At 40.6% G+C, this 19,274-nt stretch overlaps 1 protein-coding gene across 6 annotated transcripts in view; it reads left to right on the forward strand.

The window, feature by feature from the left end:
- Nucleotides 1–3,008: 3,008 nt before the first annotated feature.
- The window catches only part of LOC122689798 (zinc finger protein 160-like), a 33,659-nt gene continuing 17,393 nt past the window's right edge, over nucleotides 3,009–19,274 (forward strand). For 4 of the 6 annotated variants that reach the window (XR_006339926.1, XR_006339929.1, XR_006339928.1 and 1 more), the window contains exon 1: nucleotides 15,357–15,460. Coding sequence is in view for 1 of the 6 variants with exons in the window: in XM_043896534.1 (XP_043752469.1) it covers nucleotides 7,076–7,090; nucleotides 15,334–15,460 (142 nt within the window). In the remaining 5 variants the exon portion in view is untranslated. Of the gene's footprint in view, nucleotides 3,038–6,359; nucleotides 6,478–6,849; nucleotides 6,909–7,039; nucleotides 7,091–15,331; nucleotides 15,461–19,274 lie in introns of those variants that run through there. The other 2 variants (XM_043896534.1, XR_006339927.1) reach the window with 2 other exon arrangements.

Consider the following 19,274-nt stretch of genomic DNA (forward strand, 5'->3'; position numbering starts at 1 on the left):
TGTAAGAAGTCCTGCAGGGTCTCTGCAGAGCATGGGACATATACCTTTATTAAGATCCACAGGTGGGTTGTTTGGATTGGACTGTTCAAATTCAAAAGAGTAGGAATTGCTAAGCTTCAGTAAGGGGAGGGGAGTCATATCTAAAGAACAAGAAGGGCAAGGCAGATGGTGATGGGGAGTATGGTTCTCACAACAACAGTTCAAGGAGTCATACCCTGTGTCTGGTGTTACTTAGGATGTACTGTCAAGGGAAAGGGCAATGTCAGTTCAAGACCCCTGCAGAGCACTTGTGGTTAGTTGCTCAGTCGAGTTTGACTGCGACCCCAGGGACTGTAGCCCACTAGGCTCCTCTGTCCATGGGGATTCTTCAGGCAAGAACCCTGGAGCTGGTTGCCATGCCCTCCTCCAAGGAATCATCCCAATCCAGGGATCAAACCCAGGTCTCCTGCATTGCAAATGGATTCTTTACTGTCTGAGCCACCAGGAAAGCTGGCAGGACAGTAGGCTACACCAAATACACCAGCACTCATATGAAGGAGGAGTTTAAGCTTTCACAGTCACTGCTTTTGGGTTTCTCAGACGGTGGGCATTTTGAAATTACAAATTTACATTGCAATTCAAAACAATTACCCAAATATGTTTCACATAGGTGATTTGTTGTATGTTATGGGTTTCGTGGAATTAGTGCATTTCATCTTAAATCATGTCAAGTTTTTGTAAGAGTTCCTTTGTATCCTTTTCCTGTCTGTGTGTTCTGTAGTAATATCCCCTATTTAATATCAGTAATTTTATTAGTGTAAACAACGGAGGGAAAAGTCCTAACAGAAGCTGCAGTTATCATATATAGTAATATTCAGTTCAGTTCAGTTGCTCAGTTGTGTCCAATTCTTTGTGACCCCATGGACTGCAGCATGCCAGACCTCCCTGTCCATCACCAACTCCTGGAGTCTACCCAAACTCATGGCCACTGAGTCGGTGATGCCATCCAACCATCTCATCCTCTGTCATCCCCTTCTCCTCCCACCTTCAGTTTTTCCCTGCATCAGGGTCTTTTCAAATGAGTCAGTTCTTCCCATCAGGTGGTCCAAGTGTTGAAGTTTCAGCTTCAGCATTAGTCCTTCCAATGAATACTCAGGACTGATCTCTTTTAGAATGGACTGGTTGGATCTCTGCAGTCCAAAGTAATATTATGTACAGCTATTTATCAACATTCTGTGAGATCATACATGTCTGCCCTTTCATATCAAGCTTGGCTACTGGACTAAGGCAACCCTCCCTTTCACTTGAGAGAATTACACTTCTTTGCCCATTTCATGCAAGCTTGTCTTTTTGAGTTCCTGGGCCAATCTGGTATGAGCAGAGAGGCATGTTCCAAGTTTAAATGGGAGCTTTCAAAGCTCTTATTTGCTTCTTGTAACCCTGTCTTGTCTATACTGCAAGAATGGTCTTGGATAGACTGAAATTTTATGCTGAATGACAGGATTTTAGAAACAAGAGGTGAATAAAGATAGATACAGGAAGAGAAAGTCCAGAGAGTGAGTATGTGATTTGATGGCTCCTCTGATCCTTCTTTCTGAATCTATGAGCACTTAGTCTTTACTTTGTAGTAGCATGGCTGGAGAATGACTAAGAAAGGTGAAGGTTGAGACCAAAACCCTCTTCATTTTTAGATTTTTGATTTTCAGCAAAACATTAGTCTCATGTTTTTTCCAAATATTAGCTACTAATTAAGTGGCCATCATAGTTTTAATAAATGTGAATTTTTGAATTTTGTATTTCCACCTAAGGAACATGAAAAAGGGAAAATATGTTAGGGCTGGAGCATGTCAATAGTTTGTTCTTTATCCTGAGAGTATAATATTAAAAGATACATGCTTAATAAACTTAACTGTGGTAATTATTTGCCTATGTAAGAATACCATGCTGCACAACTTAAACTCACAGTCATGTTCAGTTCAGTCCAGTTGCTCAGTCGTGTCCGACTCTTTGTGACCCCATGAACCGCAGCACGCCAGGCCTCCCTGTCCATCACCAACTCCTGGAGTTTACTCAAACTCATGCCCATCGAGTCGGTGATGCCATCCAGCCATCTCATCCTCTGTCGTCCCCTTCTCCTCCTGCCCCCGATCCCTCCCAGCATCAGGGTCTTTTCCAGTGAGTCAACTCTTCACATGAGGTGGCCAAAGTACTGCAGTTTCAGCTTCAGCATCAAGCCTTCCAATGAACACACAGGACTGATCTCCTTTAGGATGGACTGGTTGAAGTAGGGTGTATATCAGTAAAACCAGGGGTGGGAGGTAGGAAGTGTAATGTACTTTTAAAAGGCAAAACACTAGGAAGAAGAATGCAATTTATAAGAACTTATTTTTAATGATTTGCATTTTAAAAAGCAACGGTTAGTGACAGAAATTATCACATGACTTAGTGCTCCAGTCTCAGATGCCAGGTTCTGTCCTGAGGCTCTGGAACCAGGAGAGTGTTGAATTTGTCGTCCTGGCTGAAATAATAGAAAAGAAAAGCTATTCTGTAAGGTATCAGTGAAAAATGGCCAACTTTATACTGGAGAAATTTTTCATTACTCATTCTAGTGTGTAAAGCAGAGGCATGTCCGGCTCTTGTTTCCTTAAACTACTTAAATGATTTCTAACTGCCCCACTGGAGACCCACTTTTCCAACCACTGAATTGCTTGAGCCTTGGGAGCAAACCTATTGGCAGTAGGTTTTATTGAAGCCATTTTCAACTTGTTAGGGAGATTCATATTAGCTTCCCACCTAAGTAATCCACACAACGGTAAGCTCTTACTCCAAAAGGTTCAAGACAGTAAGTTAGCAGAGCACTTTGAGGATATGAGGAGGAATCATCTCTCCACCTCCCCTTTGCTGGCGGTGTAGAACTACCGCCATTTTCGCCACGCCCCTCGCCGGTAGTGCACTGCCAAGCTCCCGCCTCCGGAAGCCCGGCTTCTAACTCCGCGCTTGCGCAGTTTCTTACGGAAACGGAAGTGCGGAGCCCAGAGTGAATGAAGGACTTTGGAGGGTAAGAGTTTCGTTTTGTGTGTGGATTTGCGCCTCGAGGACCCCCCCGTCTTTAGTCAAACCTCAGTGTCTTCGGAGTGAGTAGGGATCTGAAATTTCAGCACCCGGCCCTCCGCCCCAAGTAAAACTTGTGGTCCTCTTACTGGTCGGATATTTTGGGTTTAAATTCGTTTCGAGGTTTGTCTCTAACCTTGCCTTTCTGCCTTCGGTGCACGTAAATGCCTCCCTTCGCTAAGTTATCCTGCTTAAAACTCTTTACTGCCTCAACCCTCATGTAAAGTCCTCTTTTGCGAGGTCCTTTCGCACCTCTCACCTCCTAGCTTAGCCCTCTCGCCCCTGGACTGCAGCACTGGCCACCCCACCCGGGGAGAGGCCCGCTCCTCAACCTCAACCTGGACTTGGTGAAACCGTTTGTGTCTTTTCCCGCGAAGGGGTGCTGAAGAGCTCCGTGCCAGAGTCCTTTATATCTCATCTTTTGCGACAGGCCAATTGGTAGATAAGTGATACTAGAATAGGACCCTCTGTGAGGCTAACAAGTGGGCGAGAGGGTGCCGTGGCCTGAGGACTTACTGGGCTACAGTTTGAGAAAGGAAAAGTGGGGAGGAGAAGACCTTTCTTGTCTTTCTTGAGTAGACCTTTTGCTTCCGTCTTCAACCCCCTTCAGGTTAGGCAATGGAGTTTTCTTGTTCCTGCAAGATCAAGTTAGATCCACAAATTACTGCTTTTTATGTGGGCGAAGAGAGTGTCCTAACGTAATGAGCTCACTGGGCACAATATGGGTTTCATGCCACCATTGTTTTATTGTTTTGTGGCTCATCTTGTGCTCTATTGTGTGGGTTTATTGCTATGTAACCCTGCTAGGTTTTGTGGTTAAGCAAACTGGTGTCTTGTGTAATCATTGACTTGCAGGCATCTCCCTTATTTTTCCTACTGACAATGCCCTTATTAGGATAAACTTTTCTAAGTTTATTCATTTGGCTGTGCTGGGTCTTAGTTGTGGCATGTGGTATCTAGCTCCCTGACCAGGAATCAAATCCAAGTTCCCTACTTTGGGAATGCAGAGTGCTAGCCACTGGAAAGTGAAAGTGAAGTCACTCAGTCCTATCCGACTCTTTGCGACCCCATGGACTATAGCCTACCAGGCTCCTCAGTCCATGGGATTTTTCAGACAAGAATACTGGAGTGGGTTGCTATTTCCTTCTCCAGGGGATCTTCCCGACCCAGGGATCGAACCCGGGTCTCCTGCATTGTTGGCAGACGCTTTACCGTCTGAGCTACCAGGGAAGCCCTGCTAGCCACTGGACCACCAGGGAAATCCCAGGATTAACCTGCTTTATCCCTTTACTCTGTCTCTATCTCTGACCTTCTGGAGACCCCACCCCTCTCCTGAGAACTCCCTCCCTCCCAGCCCCACTGTCCTCCCTTCTCAGGCTGGTCCCCTGGCCACTCAGGCCTCCCCTTCATTGGGAGCCTTTCCCCACCCAGGCGGAGGTGACCTGGGGTAGCCATGTGACACATAGTGTTCTTCTGTCACAAATTCCACCCGACGGACAGTCTTTTCCCGCAGGCAGGCATCCTATTCAATTGCCATCCCTGTAAATATGTAGAGGACCAGGAAAAGCAGAAAAATGAGCAACTGAGGGAACTAGAAAAACTGGGAACAAGAAAAGAGTGATGGAGAATAGCTAGGAATGGAAAGGGTGGCTGAGGGACTTGTTCAAAGAGTAAAATGAAAGCGGTTAAGCATTAAAAATACCAGGTGAATAAAATAAGTAAAAATTTTAAAAGCTGATTCTCCACTGATTGGATCTGTCAACTTAAAAAAAAAAAAAAAAAGCACAATATTAGATTTTTGCAAGTAAAATTTTATTTGGGGCAAAATGAGGACTGCAGTCCAGGAGACAGAACTTCACATAGCTCTGAGAAACTGCTACAAAGAGGCAGGGGGCAAGGTCAGTGTATATGTGATTTTGGTGAAGGGGGAATACATGTAATCAAGCACATATTTTTTCAGAAGGTTTCTACTCTTGTGAAGCTTTGCTAATCACAAGGAACAGTCATCACCATTAAGTATTTTAGTGCTTTTCTAGATATGGAGAGATATAAGAATTGGGCTCATAAAATTGGCTCCTAAAAATATCTATCTGAAGACCTGGCCTTCCAGTTTTTCCTGAGCAGAGTGTCTTATTTCTGTTCTCCACCCTAAAGTCCTTTCAGAGGGTATTGAAAATCAACACCTGCAAAAGCACATGATTTAATCCTTGTAAAAGTAGATAGGTAGATTGTTGTTCTTCAGTCCCTAAGTCGTGTCTGACTCTTTTTGACTCCATGGACTGCAGCACATCAGGTTCCCTGTTGTCCATCATCTTGCGAAACTCATGTCCATTGAGTCAGTGACACTGTCTAATTGTCTCATCCTCTGCCACCCCCTTATCCTCTTGACTTCAATCTTTCCCAGCATCCCAGTCTTTTCCAGTGAGTTGGCTTTCACATTAGCTGGCCAAAGTAATGGAGCTTCAGCATCAGTCCTACCAATGAATATTCAGGGTTGGTTTCCCTTTGGACTGACTGGTTTGATCCTCTTGCAGTCCAAGGGACTCTCAAGAGTCTTCTCCAGGACCACAGTTCAAAAGCATCAATTCTTTGGCCCTCAGCTTTCTTTATTATCCAACTCATACTTCTGTACATGACTACTGGCATGTAGGTAGATGGCAAGTGCCAGTTTGTAGCTGACAGTAACATAGAGGGGCCTTGGATCAGCAGTGGGGCAGGGGCACCAAAGGAGAGACACTTCACACAGAGTGGGGTGAGAAGATGAAAGAGCTGGACACTTGGGTTGCAGAGCAGCATGGTGCTGGGAGAGAAGGAGGATCAAGTGTGACCACAAGAGGAAGAGAAAGCAGGAAGGACGCATCACCACCTGGAGTGTCAGAGAAGGGGGGAGAAGGGGAGTGGAAGAGGGGGAGAAGGGGAGTGGAACAGAGGGAGAAGGGGTGTAACTGGAGGGCAGAGAGAGAGCAGGGAAGGGGAAGAAAGAGGCAGAAACACAGATGGAGGACCGTCAGAAAGGGTGCAGAGACCAAGCATGTCGAGGGGAACAGTTTACAGAGTGGGGCAGGACAGATGTGAGGGAGGAAACAGGACCAGCAGGAGAGCAGAGGGGAAGAAAAGAGACAGATAAACCGACTGAAATGGAAACACCTAGTCGAGCAGGTGGGTAGCGGGAACTGGATGCAAATGGATGGTGAGTTGTTTGGTTGTCGATAAGTTGTGATGTATGATTTCTTATTTTAGAATGTAATAAAATGTCTCTAATTGTACAGGTGAGGATGAGAATAGCAGAACTCGTGTCTTGTGCATTCTGTAATTCTTCGTATCAGAAGATAACTTCCATTTGCAAACCCTGTTTCTCCAGGGGACAGTGATTTGATCCACTCAGTCGTGAGTCGTCCCCTTCCCTTTTCTTGACGTGGGACAGAGGAGCAGGGAGAGAACAAAGGGGGCAAGAAGTGATTAAATCTGTCACTGCATGGTGTCTTAAAAGGAACATTGAGAGTCCTTTTTTGTGATGGGCTTACTTTTTTTTGTATCTTTACATATCATTTGTTTTGTAGCACGGAAAAACAATTTAGTTTGTTCAGTTTCAACTTCCCTAGAAGTTGAACATTAACTTCTGTAACAAGCTTTGGTGGTCTTATATAATCAAGTAATTCTTTTCTAAATATTAATATACTGTGAAATTTGTAAAATGTTGACCCACAATTATTAGGTGATAAAAATTCACAAATTGTTTCTTTTTAAAATGTGTTTCAGATAACTTGGAGGCCTGCCTGCTTTCTTCTCTTTCTCTTTTGTATTGGAAAAGCTCTTTGGTATGTAATAAATAAATTTAGACAGTTTTGCTTGGTACTTGGTCAAGTTGTCAATGGTCTTTTATTTTAACAGACAAATCCTAATTTTACCAGTTAGTCTAATGTTTTGTTTTCTCCCTTTTTGTGCTAAGAGGAAGAGAAGGAAACAAAAGGAAGAGAAGTCAGAAATGGCTCTTTCTCAGGTAAAGTCATGTTCTTAGTTGTTTTCAGTCTGTCCTTGAAATGCCCTTCTTTGAACATGCTAATCTTCACAGAATCTGAAGTATCCTGCCTGATACCTGTGTATTCATCTTCTTTTTCAAGAGTTTTTTGACTGTTTGTTGACTCTTGAGATTCCCTATAAATTTGTGAATGATTATTTTTCTATAAGTGCAAAAATTGCCTTTGAAATTTTGATAGGGATTCTTTATATCTGTAGATCGCACCAGCTGCAGGGGAAGCATGGAGTCCTAACCACTGGACCCTAATTTGGGAAGTCCCTAATTTGGGAAGTCCCTAATTTGGTCATTTTTGCAAAGAAAATTCTGCAATGAAACTTTATTGACTTGATTTTTATAGTTTGCTACTTCTAAGCAAAGGAAGTGTTATCTGTTTTTAATCAGTTTGATTGGCCTCTTAATTTCTATTGAAAAATTTGGGGGGTATACTAGGTCTTATCTGCTGGGTTGCAAGTGAAGGGATTTCTTTTTTTTTTTCTATTCTTTAAATTTTATTTTTAATTGGAGGATAATTGCTTTACAATGATGTATTGGTTTCTGCCGTACAACAACATGAATCAGCCATGGATATGTGTATATCCACTACGTCTTGAGCTTCCCTTCCACCCAAATTTGGTCATTTAAAAAACATAAAGTTCCCACTGCATGATTACAGGTTGTGTTTCTTTCATATACATCTCCAGGGACTTCTTAGAAAGTTTTGTACTCTTCAGTGTAGAGGTCTTACACCTAGTTGGCTGATCTTTTCCCTAAGGATTCTATGGGATTGTTCTCTGATTTTCTGTTGACATTGTTCATTGTGTATCGAAGTGCAACTGATTTTGGTTTGCAGATATTTTATGCTGCAACTCTTCTAAGGTTTTTGTAAATTTTTGTTTATTTATTTATTTTTGGCTGTGCTAGTTCTTTGTTGCTGAGAGTGGGCTTGTCTAGTTGTGACAGCTGGAGGCTACTTGCTAGTTGTGGTACGTGGGCTTTTCATTACAGTTGCTTCTCCTGTTGCAGAGCACAGGCTCTAAGTGGGCAGGTTTCACTAGTTAGTTGTCCCAGTGCATATCGGATCTTGCTGGACCAGGGATTGGCAGGTGGATTCTTTACCACTGGACCACTGGGAATGTCCTTAATGTTCTTGGAGTAGTCAGTTTTCTTCTGTAATCTCTTTTGGGTTCTATATATAAAATCTTGTCACCTACAAAATAAAAGGTAATTTTGCTTTCTTTTCAGTTTAGATAACTTGGATTTTTTTTTTTTTTTTTTCCTTTTCCAATTGCTCTGGCTAGGTGGTTCAGTAGTTTCTTGAAGAGTAATGCAGAGTGTGCATCTTTCTCTTTTGTGGTTGTAAGGATTTAGCAGTGTGGACTTCCCCACTACTGCATCTTTGACTACCTGTTAATAAATTTGATAGGCTGTGTTTTTACTTTCATTCACATACTTGACAATTTTCCCTGTGATTTCTTCTTTGACTCATTCCTTCTTAAACAATAAACTGCTTACTTTCCACTTTTGGAAGCTTTTCCTGTTTTCCTTCTGCTGTTTATTTCTAGTATCATTTCACTGTGGTTAAAGGAGATACTCTTCTTTTTTTTAGAAGATACTTTTTATGTTCTCAGCCTTCATATATTTGTTGAGCTTTGTTTTGTGGTCTAGCATGTGGTCTGTGAAATGGAGAAGGTTTCAAGATGTGCTGGAGAAGGATGGGATTTCTGCTGTTGTTGAGTGAAATGTTCTGTACATGTTTGTTAGGTACAGTCATTCTACAGTGTTGTATAGGTGCTCAGTTTCCTTGTTGATCTTTTGGTTTCCATGCACTGGTAAAACTCAGGTAGTGAAGTCTGACACTAATGTTGTGCTATTATCTATTTCCATTTTTACTTCTGTTAAGATCTTCATTTTCAGGGGAACTCTGATGTTAGATATATACATATTTGTAATTGTTGTATTTTCTTGGTAAATTTACCTTTTCCCATTTCATAATATATTTTGTTTTTTTCGTTAGGTTTTTCCTTGGATTATTTTGTCTTTTGTCTGATATTGTACAGTAACCCAAGTCTCTTAAGGACTGAATATCTTTTTCCATCCTTTCACTTTTCACCTTAGACTTGTGAATGTTCACAGTTCCAGCTCTGACATGCTCTCTGTGTGTCTTGCTCCCACTCTGTTTTCCTCCTGTCACTTTCTCCAGTGGTCCCTGCTCAGGCACACTGGTGAGAGGCAGGCAGGCCCCCTGGCCAGCCCCTTCCATTCCACTGTCACTTCAGCGAGAATTCTTCAAGTGTTTCCTTCTGATCATGATGTTTGGTGAAATATTCTTGGTTGATAACAATATATTTTTTTCCATGTTGTTTTTGTTTTCTTTTTGTCATGATTTTAAATCATCCAACAAGATTTTATTTTACTATGGTGCTAATTTTGTTATTAATCTACAAATAATGTGTAATAGTAATAACTTTTCCAAATTTGAATCAAAGTTAATTACTGCCAAAAACAAACTCTTTGGCCTTTATTAATGTCTTTTGGTTAAGACAACTGTGGGATAACATGGCCACGGCCATGGGCTTCACAAAGATCACCCCAGAGACAGAGGCTGGAGCAGGGTAGCAACCAGTGCCCCCATTTCCAAGTATGGCACCTGCAGTGGCAGCAGATTGGCCCTAGGTCCACCAGTGGCAGCAGAAAAGCCTGGGTACGGTGGACTCAAGTGCAGCTGATCAGCTCAACTGGCAGACAGTGGAGGGCAGCAGATCGTCTCTACACTGGACAGTGACTCCCAGTCTGTGGATGGACCCCAGGGAGGCCAGCCACTCCTGGGCATTGGAGGGCTCCAGGGTGGCCAATGGCAGCAGTGAGGCCAGGGTGCCCTGCACTCCTAGGTGTCATCTAATGTCAACTCCAGCCCTTCCTGGACTCCTTTCCCAGCCACTCCAGCAGGGCCTTTGCCTGAACCCCTGGTCACACGTTGAGAGAATCCTGACAGCCAGTGAATGTTTAAATGCTCAACAGGGACCAGCAGTGGGACTGCCAGGGCACCAGGCATGTCATCCAGCTACACTGAGTGGCTGAAGGGCATGTCCTTGCTAGTTAGGGCCTGACAAAACATCCACTGGATAAAGGAAAGGCAAACCACTTCACTATTCTTGCCTTGAGACCTTCATGAACAGTATGAAAAGGCAATAAGATATGACACTGAAAGATGAACTCTCCAGGTTGGTAGGTGCCCATATTCTACTGGGTTAAAGTAGAGAAATAGCAAAACAAAGAATGAAGAGGCTGAGCTGAAGCTGAAACAATGCCCAGGTGTGGTTGTATCTGGTGGTGAGTAAAGTCCAATGCTGTAAAGAACAATATTGCATAGGAACCTGGAATATTAGGTCCAGTGAATCAAGATAAATTGGAAGTGGTCAAACAGGAGATGAGAAGAGTGAACATCAACATTCTAGGAATCAGTGAACTAAAATGGACCAGAATGGGTGAATTTCAGATGACCATTTAATCTACTATTGTGGGCAAGAATCCCTTAGAAGAAATGGAGTAACCCTCATAGTCAACAATAGCCCTGAAATGCAGTACTTGGTTGCAATCTCAAAAATAACAGAATGATCTCGGTTTGTTTCTGAGGCAAACCATTCAACCTCACAGTAATCCAAGTCTATGCCCCAACCTGTAATGCTGGAGAAGCTGAAGTCGAATTGTTCTATGAAGATCTACAGGATATTCTAGAACTAACACCAAAAAAAGATGTCCTTTTCATCATAGGGGACTGGAATGCAAAAGTAGTCAGTCAAGAGATACCTGGACTATTAGGCAAGTTTGGCCTTGGAGAACAAAATGAAGCAGGGCAGAGGCTAACAGAGTTTTGTCAAGAGAACACAATGGTCATATCAAACACTCTCTTCCAACAACACAAGAGATGATTCTACACATGAACATCACCAGATGGCCAATACTGAAATCAGATTGATTATATTCTTTGTGGCCAAAGATGGAGAAGCTCTATACAGTCAGCAGTAAAAAGACCTGAAGCTGACTGTGGTTCAGATCATGAGCTCCTTATTGCAAAATTCAGACTTAAATTGAAGAAAGTAGGGAAAACCTATAGGCCATTCAATTATGACCTAAGTCAAATCCCTTATGATTATACAGTGGAGGTGATGAATAGATTCAAGTGATTAGATCTGGTAGACAGATTACCTGAAGAACTGTGAGTGGAAGTACATAATATTGTACAGGAGGTGATGACCAAAACCGTCCCCAAGAAAAAGAAATGCAAGAAGGCAAAATGGTTGCCTGAGGAGGCCTTACAAAGAGCTCAGAAAAGAAGAGAAGCGAGAAAGAGAAAGGGAGAAAGGGAAAGATATACTCACTTGAATGCAGAGTTCCAGAGAATAGCAAGGAGAGGAAAGAAAGCCTTCTTCAGTGACAAATGCAAAGAAATAAGGAAAACAATAGAATAGAAAGACTAGTGATCTCTTTAAGAAAATTGGAGTTACCAAGGGAACATTTCATATAAGCTGGATTGAGAAAAGGCAGTGGACCTAGAGATCAAATTGCCAATGTACGAAGGGTCATAGAAAAAGCATGGAAATTCCAAAAAAAAACAAAAAACAAACTGTGCTTCATTGACTATAACACACAGCCTTTGACTGTGTGAATCACAACAAACTGGAATATTCCTAAAGAGATGGAAGTACCAGACCACCTTACCTGCCTCCTGAGAAACCTGTATGCAGGACAAGAAGCAACACTTAGAATGAGACATGGAACAATGGACTGGTTCAAATTGGGAAAGGAGTATGTCAATACTGTATATTGTCACCCTGCTTATTTAACTTATATGCAGCATACATCATGCGAAATGCCAGGCTAGATGAATCACAAACTGAAATCAAGATTGCCAGGAGAAACATCAACAACCTCAGATACGCAGATGATACCACTTTAATGGCAGAAAGTGAAGAGGAACCAGAGAGCCTCTTGTTGAAGGTGAAAGAGAAGAGTGAAAAAGCTGGCTTAAAAGTTAACAGTCAAAAACGAAGATCATGGCATCCGATCCTATCCCTTCATGACCAATAGATAGGAGAAATGTCAGATTTCATTTTCTTGGGCTCCAAAATCAATGCAGACAGTGACTGCAGCCACAAAATTAAAAGATGCTTGCTTCTTGGAAAAGAATAGCTATGTCAAACCTAGACAGTGTTTTAAACATCAGAGACAACACTTTGCCAGCAAAGGTCCATATAGTCAAAGCTGTGTTTTTTCTGGTAGTCACGTATGGATGTGAGAGTTGGCCCGTGATGAAGGCTGAGCATCTGAAAAATTGATGCTTTTGAACTGTGGTGTTGGAGAAGACTCTAGAGAGTCCCTTGGACAGCAAGGCAATCAAACCAGTCAATCCTAAAGGAAATCAACCCTGAATATTCATTGGAAGGACTGATGCTGAAGCTGAAACTCCAATACTTTGGCCACCTGAATTGAAGACTGACTCATTGAAAAAGACCCTGAGCTGGGAAAAACTGAGGGCAGGAGGAAAAGGGGTCAGAGGACAAGATGGTTGGTGGCAACATTGACTCAATGGACATGAGTGAGCAAACTCAAGGTGATTGTGATGGACAGAGAAGCCTGGCTTGCTGCAGTTCATGTAGCCACAAAGAGTGGGAGAGGACTTAGTGACTGAAAGACAACAACAATGCCTTCCTGTGTAAGTTTAAATGGACAAAATTATATGTTTAATACAGTTACTTTGTTGAGGTTGGAATTAAAATAGTATACTTTTTAAAATGTCCGCACTGTTTTTCAGTAGCCTATTATAAAATCATGTTGACAAATGCAGTTGAGTACAGTTGATCCTACAGTCATTTTCATTGTCTGGAAGATCCTGAATGCACATGAATAAAAGTGATGAGGAAAACATCTGAAAAATACACTCCTCTCATTTTTATTAATTTAGTGTTGATGTGTGTGCATGCATTCAGTTCAGTTCAGTCACTCAGTCACGCAAATTCTTTGCGGCCCCATGGACTGCAGCACGCCAGGCCTCCCTGTCCATTACCACCTCCCCGAGCTTGCTAACACTCATGTCCATTGAGTCGGTGATGCCATCCAACCATCTCCTCTGTCATCGCCTTCTCCTGCCCCCAGTCCCTCCCAGCATCAGGGTCTTTTCCGGTGAGTCAGCTTTCCGCATCAGGTGGCCAAAGTATTGGAGTTTCAGCTTCAGCATCAGTCCTTCCAGTGAACACCCAGGACTGATCTCCTTTAGGATGGACTGGTTGGATCTCCTTGCAGTCCAAGGGACTCTCAAGACTCTTCTCCAACACCACAGTTCAAAAGCATCAATTCTTTGGCGCTCAGCTTTCTTCACAGTCCAACTCTCACATCCATACATGACCACTGGAAAAACCATAGCCTTGACTAGATAGACCTTTGTTGGCAAAGTAATGTCTCTGCTTTTTAATATGCTATCTAGGTTGGTCATAACTTTCCTTCCAAGGAGTAAGTGTCTTTTAACTTCATGGCTGCAATCACCATCTGCAGTGATTTTGAAGCCCCAAAAAATAAAGTCAGCCACTGTTTCCACTGTTGCCCCATCTATCTGCCATGAAGTGATGGGACCAGATGCCATGATCTTAGTTTTCTGAATGTTGAGCTTTAAGCCAACTTTTCCACTCTCCTCTCTCACTTTCATCAAGAGGCTCTTGAGTTCTTCACTTCTGCCATAAGGGTGGTGTCATCTGCATATCTGAGGTTGTTGATATTTCTCCCAGCAATCTTGATTCCAGCTTGTGCTTCTTCCAGCCCAGTGTTTCTCATGATGTACTCTGCATATAAGCTAAATAAGCAGGGTGACAATATACAGCTTTGATGTACTCCTCTTCCTATTTGGAACCAGTCTGTTGTTCCATGTCCAGTTCTAACTGTTGCTTCCTGACCTGCATACAGATTTCTCAAGAGGCAGGTCAGGTGGTCTGGTATGCCCATCTCTTTCAGAATTTTTCATAGTTTATTGTGATCCACACAGTCAAAGGCTTTGGCATAATCAATAAAGCAGAAATAGATGTTTTTCTGGTACTCTTTTGCTTTTTTGATGATCCAGTGGATGTTGGCAATTTGATCTCTGGTTCCTCTGCCTTTTCTAAAACCAGCTTGATCATCTGGAAGTTCACAGTTCACGTATTGCTGAAGCCTGGCTTGGAGAATTTTAAGCATTCCTTTACTAGCGTGTGAGATGAGTGCAATTGTGCGGTAGTTTGAGCATTCTTTGGGATTGGAATGAAAACGGACCTTTTCCAGTCCTGTGGCCACTGCTGAGTTTTCCAAATTTGCTGGCATATTGAGTGCAGCACTTTAGCAATTATATTTTTAACATAATCTCTGGCTTCCAACTTTTTCTACCCTATCATATTAAAGGTTTAAGTAATAATAAAATTCCTAACATTTCTTGTGCATGTGTGTGTGCACACATGTATAAAGACCTTTTAGGCCAATCTATGATGTGCACCTTGAACTTTTTTCATGTTTTCTCCATGAAACAGTCTGGCAATGTACTTTTAATGTTCTGTGTGTTGCTTAACTCTTTCATTTTAAACTTCAGTTCTAAAGTCCAGCCTTAGGAGCTCAGCTGCTTGCTCTGATTCCTTAACTTCTAGATCTGATTGGAGTTTCTCAGTGTGTCTTTGACCCAGATCTCATCTGCAAGATCAGAATAGGTCTTTAATGAGCTGTGATGCTGACAAGTTAATACATGTAAAACATTTAGAGTAATGTATTTCAGACAGGAAGTTCAAACGGTGTTCATCTTTGCTGCTCCTGTCATCATTGTGATTAAAAATCTTGGGTTTTCCTTAAACACACTGTAGACTTTGTCATCACTGAAGATCACTCACACTCCTCCACATCCAGCTTTGATCATCCCTCAGTGCTGGAACATACTAAGACTTTCATATAGACAGCCCAGCTTTGAATTTTTGTTTGTATCTATTTCATGTATTTTGTAAGAAAATGAGAAACCTGTATCTATTTGGAGGATATTGTAATCTTTATGATAAAGTGTGAGAAATTAAATTAGACACAGAGGTAGCGTCAAATACCTTTACATGGCTCTGTCACAATACCTACTTCAACTTGATCTTCTCACCTCTACTCATTTTATATGCAAGTAAGAACTCTGCTTCTGTTCCCTTGGTTAAGTGCTTTTTTTTTTTAAACTTAAGGCAAGATTGACCTTCAAGGATGTGGCCATTGAATTCTCTCCAGAGGAGTGGGAGTGCCTGGACCCTGCTCAGAGGACCTTGTACAGGGACGTGATGGTGGAGACCCTCAGGAACCTGCTCTCTGTGGGTAAGGATAATTTCCCTCCAAAAGTTGGGAGAGTATTTTTGCATTTACTGCTCTTTGCCTTTTGGAACTCCCTATCTTGCTTAATGGAGCTCAAAGCCATGTTGACTCAGGCATGGAAACCTTCATGATGTAGGCTCAGGAGTTTAAACATGCCCTTCCTTCAGATGACCTGGCCACTTCACGTTAGGAGTTTTTCCAGCGCTCGATGTCTAACCCCCATCTGGAAACTTTTAAAATATTTTCATTCTCTGTATTCTACTTCTGTGCTTTTGACTCAGTACTTATTAGAAGAGTGTTGGATGATACCTGCATGTTACATTGTTCCCTCTGAATCAAAAACATAGCAGGCAGTGGATGATTTTGTGAAAGATTTTTCCAGAGCCACCTGTAATGTCCTCAGTCTCATGTGAACAGAGAGTTGAGATTCTGGAAAAACCCACAGTAGTTGACATTTCTTTCTCTCCCTCATTTTTTTCTTTAAAAAATAATTTAATTAATTTATTTTTTATTTCTTTGGATCTTCGTTGCTGTGCGGTCTTTTCTCTGGATGCAGCAAGGGGGGGCTACTCTAATTGTGATGTGCAATCTTCTCTTGTTACAGAGCATGAGCTCTAAACTGTCAGGGCTTCATGGTTTTGGCTCCTGGACTTGAGAGCACATGCTCCATAGTTGTAGCTCAGGGCCTTATTTTCTCCCTGTCACGTGAGATCTCCTTGGATCAGAGTTTGAACCTGTATCTCCTACTTTGGCAAGTGGATTCTTTACTACTGAGCCAGCAGGGAAGCCCCTAGTGACCACCTGTTTTGATCCTCAAGAAATGGTTTGAGAATTTTTTCTAGAGATAACATCGTCCAAGTCCACATTCTCATGCGAGGATATTGACTAAACTGTTGTTGATGCCATATTTGTGATGCCTGGGTGCACCATTCTACGTCCACACTTAGGTTTGAAGCATCTTAATGAGAGAGCTTAAGAATTCCCTCTCGTTCCAGTGGTTAGGTGCAGGTTCCATCCCTAGTCAGCGAACTGAGATCCCACAAACCATGATGTGGACCCTCCTCTTCTCCAAACAAATACTGAGACAGCTTATGAGGTGGAGTGATACCTTCAGAGATGAACCATCATTTGTTTTTGGCACTGCTGCTCTCATTTTGTACATTTCTATGCATAATAAGTAGTCTCGATTTTATTTCTTTAATCATCAAGTATATGTATTTCATGTTACTTATGGGGGTTGTTTTCTGTTTTCAGTGTGTGGGTTGGTTGATTGGAGACAAGCCAGCCTTGTCCAGGTAGAATTGGTGATTAGTTCTTTTTAAATTTTTATTTATTTAAAAAATTTTTATCTTATTTATTTATATTTTGGCCTCACCATGTGGCATGTGGGATCTTAGTTCCCTGACCAGGGATCGAACCCATGCCCACTACACTGGAAGTGTAGAATCTTAACCACTCGATCACCAGGAAATTCCAGTGATTAGTTTTTTAGAGTTGTTTACATATGCTTGATATTTTATTATGACATAAATCATTTGCAAATATTTTCTGCCATAGCATAGATTATTTTTCACTCTACTAAATGTGATCTAATGCACAGTAGTTTATAATTTTGAGGTAGTTCAAATTTCTGTTTTAGGTTTGTCACTGGTGCTTTTCATGTTATGCGTGATAAATCATTGGTGACTGCTATGTCATAAAGCTTTTCCTGCTTATTTATTTCTAGGAGTTTTATGCATTTTGGGCTTGGTTAGGTCTCTTATTGGTTTTGTATATTATGTCAGTTAATGATCCAGCTAAATTGTTGTGTATTTGGAGAACTGGTTTTCTTCATGTTTTTTTTTTTTTTTTAATAGACTGCTCGTCCTCCTTTGAGTTGTCTTGACCCCCTTCTAGAACATTTGACCAATATGAGAGATTTTTTTTTTTTTTTTTAATGTCTCTGTACTATTCCACCAGTTGCTCTGTCTTTATCTTTGTACCACATCGTTTTATTAGTATAGGTCTGGAGTAAGTTTTGAAATAAAGACCTGTGAGACCTGGCTTTGTTCTTTTTAAGCATACTTTGCTCTTCAGCATCTTTTGAGATTCCAAATGAATTTGTAAGATGTGTTTGTCATTTCTTCAAGAAATACTATTGATTTTACTAAACAGTTGATTTACTGTTGAATCTGTTGATTGCTTTGGTTAACACTGACATCTTGAGAATATTGACTTCAAATCCTTGAGTTTAGGATGTCTTTGTGTCAATTGTCTTTTCTAATATATTTTTGACATGTTTTTAGTTTAGAATGTACATGTCTTTCTGTCTTTGTATAGGATTTGTCCTTTAGGGTGCTGCCATAGCTTTTTAAATTCTTTGTTTATCAAGTGTTTTATTATGAAAAGCTGTTAACTTGTGTCAAATGCTTTTTACTGCATTAGTTGAGTTACTTTAGTTACTTTTTTTTTTTAGTTACTTTAGTTACTTTTTAGTTTTACTTTTTGTTTCATTCCATTAATATACTTTTTTACACTGAAACTTTGCATATTTTGAACCATTCTTACATTTCAAGAATATATCACCTTATGGTTGCATATAATCCTTTTAGTGTGGTGTTAATTTTAGTTTACTTTTATTGATGATTTTTGCTTGATTATTAGAAATTTTGGTCTGTGGTTTTCTTGTGTCTTTGACTGGCTTTGGTATTAGAGGAATTGTAACGTTTCCTTTTTCTTCTGTGTTTTCTGGAAAAGTTTAAGGAAGATTGACCTTAGCTGTTTTGAAGTGTTGTCTGCAATTGTGCAGTGAATGTATGTGACTTGCCTCACGATGGTTTTTGATTAACGATTCCATCTCCTTTCCATGACTAGTTTGTACAGATCTTAATTTCTTCGTGGTTCTAATAGTATCTTGGTAGGTTGTTATTCTCTAGGAATTTATTCATTTGTTCTACTTTATCCATTACCTACACATAGAATTTTCTTAGTGTTTCCTTCTAATTTTCTTGATTTCGGTTGAGTCAGTTGTAATGTTGTCTTTCTCATTTCTAATTTCAGTAATTTGAGTCTTCATTCCTTTTGTAAGTTATTCTACATAAGGGTTTGTCAGTTTTGTTATTCTTTTCAAAGAACCAACTTGTGGTGTTACAATTTTATGTAGTTATTATTTGCTATTTCATTGAACTCTAATCCAGTTTTTTCTTCTAACTTCTGCTAGCTTAGGTATATTGTGTATGCCTAACAGTTTTTATTTGGGTTGAATTTTTATTATCATTTTTTCCTTCAATTTATTTCTGTTCAGTTGATAAACCAGGACTGTTTTGTCTATGTGCTTATTTTTTCTTTTTCTCTGGTTTATTGAAATTTAATTAATGTTTATCATTGTGTTAGTTTAAGACCTATAGTGTAATGTTTTGATAGTTCCATTGTAACTACCTTGGTAGGTTACTTAATGTATTCATCTGTGACATAATTCTTTTTTCTGAGTAGTGGTGAGATGTTTAAGGTTTAGTGTCTTATTAACTTTTAAGCATGTAATATAGTAGTGATAGCTATCATTACCATGCTGTACATTAGATTTGTAGAACTCTTTAAGAACTGTACATTTATTTCTTTTAGTAATATCCCCCATTCTACTAACCCCCTGAGTTTGTTAACAACTGTTTTATATTGCTCTTAGTTTGCCTCTTATTTTTTCATGTGTTTTTTCTAAATTAACTTTATACATATTTGGAATAATTGTGTACTTTTTTTCCTCTGAATTATTTTTACTGAGCATATACCTTCATGGTCCATCTTTGTTGTTAAAAACACCCAGGATATTTTTATTCTATCT

This window comes from Cervus elaphus, chromosome 4, assembly GCF_910594005.1.
Source record: "Cervus elaphus chromosome 4, mCerEla1.1, whole genome shotgun sequence".
NCBI classification, from domain to species: domain Eukaryota; kingdom Metazoa; phylum Chordata; class Mammalia; order Artiodactyla; family Cervidae; genus Cervus; species Cervus elaphus.